Source organism: Numida meleagris, chromosome 25 (assembly GCF_002078875.1).
Source record: "Numida meleagris isolate 19003 breed g44 Domestic line chromosome 25, NumMel1.0, whole genome shotgun sequence".
NCBI lineage: Eukaryota > Metazoa > Chordata > Aves > Galliformes > Numididae > Numida > Numida meleagris.
Window position 1 is genome coordinate 5,367,728 of NC_034433.1, and position 6,425 is coordinate 5,374,152.

Sequence of the window (6,425 nt, forward strand, 5' to 3'; positions counted from 1 at the left end):
CTGGAGCATGGGCCTGGCCTAATGAGCAGCCCTGCTAATTAGGAGCACCTGACTTTGACCACAGCTCCCAGGGCTGTGGATGCAGCTGATACGTGTTATTGTCCCTGCATGGCTACATGCACTGCACTGGTGTGGGTTGTCCCAAACTTGGGCTGAGCTGCCCCACCTCACCTTGGTGCTCCCAGGAAAGCCAGACAAATGTCCTCAGGGTGACATGGGTGAACTTTGGGACATGTGGGGAAAGCATCTCCTACCCACTGCAATAAGCCTAGACCCCCAGCACTGTGGTTGTGCAAGTTGCATGCGTGTTTTCACATGATCAGAACAGGTGTGGGCAGCAATTTATCCTTCTGCCCATCACTGCAGCTTCAAAATCTCCTTTCACTGCTGCTGTCCCCACGTGAATCATGAGCAGAGAGGGAGGGCGGGTGTGGGTGCGGATGGGAACGCATGGGCTCTGGCGTGGAGCATACACAGGTGTGAGTGTGTGTGCTGTGCAGAGCAGGCAGCAAGTTCTCCTTCCGTTTTTCTGCTGTAGAATAAAATCTGTGCTTTGTGATGGGCACATGAATCCTGTGCTTCGGGGCGGGTGCCTCTCCAGACGAGGAACCCAGCACCACAGAAACGGGGGGGGCTGAGCCGTGGTGCCCCCGAGCTGCCACATCGCCTTCATCACCGTGGCTGCTGAGCCGCCTAATGAGGGGCTTAATGGGGATTAGCGGCCGCCCTTTGCTCCACTGCGTGCCGAGGGGGCCGGGGCTACGCTGGCAAGGAAGGGACGTGCGTGGGACATGGAACGTGTGCGGGACAGCTCAGCCACACCACCAGCGTGTGCTGGGGCTGTGGGTGTGTGGACAAGGACAGTCCCTGCTGCGAGGGTGTCCCTGCCTGCCATTAAGCAGTGGCAGATGGGCATGACGTCTTGGGTGGGTGAGCGTGTGGGCTGCAATCTGCATGCAAGAGAGAATGTTTTCGCAGTGCTGGGTGGGTGCGTGTGCACTGTGCTGCCCGGTACTGACAGGAGCCAATGGGGCTGGTGTGCATACCCAGCCCGTCCTGGGGTGTCCCAGCCCTATAGGACACATCCCCAGCACCCAGAGGATGCAGCAGGGCCACGAGCTGCAGGAGGCAGGGAGCCAGCAGCTCCCCAGCACGCATGGGTGTGTGGAAGGGGAGAGGGGGGACAACCCCTCTCTGGTGATGAGAGTGGTGCTGCCCCCCAAGAGTGCACCCACTCCCACTCCCCAAACTGCTCCAAGTTTCCAAAGCAGCACTGCACAGAGGGACTGAGCAGAGGGGAAGAGCGAGGGGGGAAGATGAGCTGAATGTCACAAGATGTCTGGTTGCTGCTGGGCATGTGCTGAGCGGGGACCCCCAAAGGCTGGAGAGCAGGAGTCCCCATGCACCCTTCCCAGGGCTGGGGTGCTCACTGCACCCTGGGGGTCCCACCTGGTAGAAACCCCAATCAGCAGCGGGGGCTGCATCTGGTGCTCTGCCACTCCTGCATCCATGAAACAGCCACAAGTAGAAATCTCTCCCTGTCTTGTTAGGATCTGGGTTGGATGGAGCCCCTCCATCCATCCTCTCCAGGCATTAAAAACCCAGCAGCCCTTTCCAGGCCGGCAACAACCCATGAGAGCAGAGCTCTGTACCAAGGAGGAGAAAAGGAGTATGTGCATGCTGCCTTCTTTCTGCTTCTTCAGCACTGAGCCCAGTGGCTCCCATGTGGGGCTAGGATGAGCTGTGGGTCTGGGAACACAAAGGATTTTGTTTCTCTTGTAATGGCTTGATCTGCAGGAAAAGTAGAAATTAGGGACAGCATTCTCAGACTGAAGTGCATGGGGTTATTTGTATGAGAGAGTTATGTGGGGATGCTGCTGGATGCCAAACTGCTCTGCTTGTTTTGCTGGGAGTGGGTGGTGCTACAGCATGGGGTGCCCTGAGCCCCTGACCGCCTCCTCGGGGCTGGGAAAGTGAGGGCAGCCCGGCTGCTCGGGGCCCCTCCTGTGCGGCCGTGCAGCCAGGCGTGAAATGGGCTGAAAAGAAAAGAAAGGATCATCCCCCACGGAGGCTGCAGTCCCCGGCACCGCTGCAGAGCAGGGCCAGCGTGCTCATCCTGCCTTCCTGCCCTTCTCTTTGCTTTCACCGCTTTGCAGCTATTATAGGGAAGCTAGCTTTAGGGCACAGAATGCAGACTCTGGCCTGGGTGGGCATTGTCAGCCTGTGCTTGGGGGCAACCCTGGCTGTCCCAGCCAAGAAGGAGAGGAAGAAGGTGGAGAAGCCAAAACCTGATCTTGTACTCTATGGAAACCTGGAACTGGACAACTACGACATGACTCTGGACAGCTATGGGGACGTCATGGACCTGAACAACTATGAGGAGCTCTATGACTATGGTGACCTGACTCAGAAGGTGAGGGGGACAGGAGGGCTCACAGGGCAGGGCTCACTCTGGTGCAGCCTGGGGAAGGAAGCAGGGGCTGCTCTGAGCTATGGACCGCAGCTGGTTCTCATGGGCTGTGGCTGGAGAACACACTTGGCCCCTTGCACAAACCTATGAGTCCTGGTGGCTCTTCCACTTCTTTTGTTGTTGGGAAGGCTTTACCCAACCCCAACCTTCTCCTGCTTCCTTGTGTCCTGCCTGGCCTGAGTGTTGCTGCAGGATGAACCGGGGAAGGCAAGGATGAGGCATCTGCATCCCTCTGGGTAGTAGAGAGGAGATCCTGAAGAGTCAGGAAAGCCACTGAAGGAGCAGCTGGCTTTCTGATTAGAGCTGTCCAGTGCCCCAGAGGGGAGTGGCAGGACTTGTTCAGCCCTCATGCCCCCTCTGTTTTGCAGATCGAGGTTGGGACCCTGGCTCCGCGCCCCAAGGTCCATGGGGCTCTGCCAGAGCTAGGCACTGCAGATCCAACACCAAAGCTGCAGGCTCCAGTCACCACCAGCCCCATCCGCCCAGCACCACTGGGACCTGGGACCGTGCAGGGTGAGCACAGACCGACAATGTTTCATTTCCATCCAATGCAGCCATGCCTCCCAGGGTGGGCACAGATGGTGATCTGCAGGAAAGGGAGCAAACTCTTTTCCAACAGCAGACAGCAGCAGTTATTTGCTCTGCCCATGCAGCAAGGAGAGGAGGGGTGCTGGGGTTTGCCTTATCACACAGCAGGCAGGAGTGCTGCAGCGAGACATTTCTGAGAAATGAGCTCCAGCAAACACCAGAAACGTCTTAATGAGCAGAGGCATTGCGAGAGTTGGACAGAGTAGCAATTAGATTAGCAACAATTAAAATCCTGTAGTGAGGGATAAATATCTTTATTCATTTTCTGTCATTCCGGACTGGGACAAATTAAGGAGGAGGCAGAGGGAAATTGTTGCCTTTCTGCTTTGAACTCTCCCATTAATGAATGTAGAGCCTGGCAGCCCTGGGGGAGAGGAGAGGAAGTGTGCACAGGGGGCACCCAGCATTGCCCCCTCCCGCTGCCCCTGCCCAGCTTGCTGGGACCCCTATGTGGTGGAGTCAAGTGTTTTGCTCAATACAGAACTATTTTCTTTTGCTTTCTTTTGTCACATTTCCTTCTGTGAGAAAAAGAAAAGGAGTCCAAATGGGCCTTATGTGCAACTCTGCTGTGTTCGTGAACCTTGCATCTACCCCTCTCCCATAGGAGCTACCTGGTCCTGAGCAGATTCATTTATTAGCAACACTTCTGCCTGGCACTTCCTGGCCCTTCTTCTGTTGGTTGGGGTGCTCAGGAGGGATGGTGCAGCCATGCTGTGCCATGCTAGGCAATGTCGATCCATGCTGTGCCATGACATGCTGTGCTATGCCATGTTGAGACATGGCGTGCCCAGAGCTGCCTCTCTGCCCCCAGGCCTCCCCAGCTGCTCACGCTGCTTCTGCATCAGAACCTCTGTCTACTGTGATGACACCGACCTGGAGCACATTCCTCCACTGCCACCTGACACCACCTACCTCTACGCTCGCTTCAACCGCATCAGTGCCATCCGGGCCAGTGATTTCATGGGGCTGAGTATGTTGGGGCAACGCAAAGGCCCTGGGGCAGCTTTGCAGGGACAGATGGTGACATGTGACCTGCACACCCCCTCCCTACTCTCCCACCAGAGAAGCTGAAGCGAATAGACCTGACAAGCAATTCCATCTCCTGGGCAGATGTGGATGCTTTCCGTCTCCTCCCCAGCCTGCAGGAGCTCATCCTGCCTGAGAACAGGTTGACGGCTCTTCCTGAGCTGCCCCACAGCATCGTCAGGCTGGATGCTCGTCTCAATAGGATCCCCAGTGCTGGTCTCCGGCCCGAAGCTTTCCAAGTGGGTGCTGGGGCTGGCGGTGTGCACCGAGCCATGCTGTGCACTCACAGACCCACTGGGCTGGTTTTAGCCCCATGGCCAGGGGTGATGGGGCTGGTGCCAGGGGCAGGGAGCAAGGAGCTTCACCACTCATCTCTTCCTGCAGGACCTCACACAGCTGCAGTTTCTCCATCTGTCCGATAACCAGCTGGACTACATCCCCGCACCCCTGCCAGAGAGCCTGCGCTCCCTGCACCTCCAGGTGAGACATCTCCTTTTTCACAGCAAATCCCCATCTGCAGAGGCTCCTGCAGCTCCCCTGCACTTCCCAATCCCATTTTTTCCTTTTTCTACCCTTCCAGAACAACAACATCCAGACCATGCATGAGGACACGTTCTGCAACAGCCAAGACCAGAGCCACATCCGCAGGGCGCTGGAGGACATCCGCCTCGATGGCAACCCCATCAACCTCAGCCTCTTCCCCAATGCCTACTTTTGCCTGCCCCGCCTGCCCACAGGACGCTTCCTCTGAGCCCCATCATCAGCCTCTGATGGGGAGCATCCCCAGGCCCACTACACTCCACCCACACCTCCTCATTTCCCACTGTTGCACGGAAAACATGGGATTAAGGCAGATGTGTTCAACCTTAGTGCGAGATGAGCCTCTGCACATAGGTGAACTCAGTTCTGGGGGAAACAGAGCTGAGTGTGGGCAACTGTAATAAAACAAACACTTAAAAAATGCATTCAGTGTCTTTTTTTTTTTTTTTCTGAACAGTGAGAACAATAGAAAATTCTCACCCAGCCCAGCAGCTTCTTTGTGACCAGGGCTGGATGCAAGGATGGGGACTGCCCTGTGTCCCACTTCTCCCTTAGTTTCCTCCCCACTGAGGACCTTGGGAAGACCCCTGTGTGTCTGCTTTAGAGGTTTCCAGGCCAGGAGCTGCATTGCTGCGGGGAGGTGATGCTTTGACCTGTACATCGGGGCTGTCCCTCAACTACGCCTGGGTCCATTGAGGACCTGACCTTGGCTGGGATGCAGAGCCAACATGAGATGTGCCTGGAGGGTGCGTGCAGCAGCTCCCTGTGCTGCTTCGAAGAGGCAAAGTCTGAAGCCAAATGTCCCCTCATCCAGCAGCAAAGAGTCCTTGGAGGTAGTTAAAATATCTCACGTCAACCCAGCCTTTCAAACCTGAAAAGTGCTGCCCAGTGGTGAGATATTTTAAAAGTAATGTATTCATCCTCTATATTTTTAAACATATGTAATAAACATGCATACCATGAGAGAGATGACGCATCCCTAGAGAATCCAAAATCCTAAACTGAAACCACTGAGCTCAGCCCACATCCTCCAGGCTGGGGAGACAAACTAAGGCAGCTTGAGAAAAGATTCAGCTTCTCATATATGGGCACACTGTGAGCACCACTGGGCACTGGTGCCTCCAGCCTGCCTTGCTGGCACGGCACGGCAGCACACGGGGTTTGGCTGTGTGCACTTTTCCATGCAAAGCCCAAAGAGGGGCTGCTCAGACACAGGCTATGTCCATCCGAAAGCCAAGACCCTTGGTAAATGGTGAAAGGAATTTGGTTCTGCTCCAACCTTTCCTTCCAGGCTCTAAATGCCAGGACTTATTAGCCCTCTTATCATGTCATCCTTGAAACAGCCGTATCTCTCTGTCCTCTGTCTGTCCATCTCCTCCTCCACCATCCATCCGTCTGATGCTTTTTCACTGTCCCTTTGCCACCGTGACCCCATCTGCCTCTAGGGGACAAGGGACTGCCAGCAGCCAGGCTGGGCTCCAGGGGGAATGGAGTCATCCAACTTTCCCCAACCGCAAGCTCCGTTCCTTCACGTTCATCCCACTAGATGGCAAGGCAGAGTATTTGGAAACGCCTGAACTTAACTCCCGACTGGAAGCTGAATCTCTGCTGTCTGTATCCCTTTTGGGGTTGTTTTAGCACTTTGGAGAGATTCACAGGCATGCCCATGTAGCTGGAGAAGAGCTCAGCAAAGAGCTGTGCCCAGGTGTGCAGAGGAGGTGATAAAAGCAGCTGCAGGAGAGAGAAGGATTTGCTTCAAGTGGCAGAGGGTGAGGCAGGTGGGGATTTCTCTGAGGGCTTT

The 6,425-nt window shown here is 55.6% G+C and overlaps 1 protein-coding gene across 1 annotated transcript; it reads left to right on the forward strand.

Moving 5' to 3' along the window:
- Window positions 1,973–5,047, forward strand: OPTC (opticin; the record flags this gene model as incomplete). The annotated part of the gene is made up of 6 exons (XM_021377556.1): window positions 1,973–2,413; window positions 2,839–2,983; window positions 3,870–4,028; window positions 4,121–4,323; window positions 4,469–4,564; window positions 4,665–5,047. Coding segments are annotated over 6 exons (1,215 nt in total), but the record flags the coding sequence as incomplete, so codon positions are not given.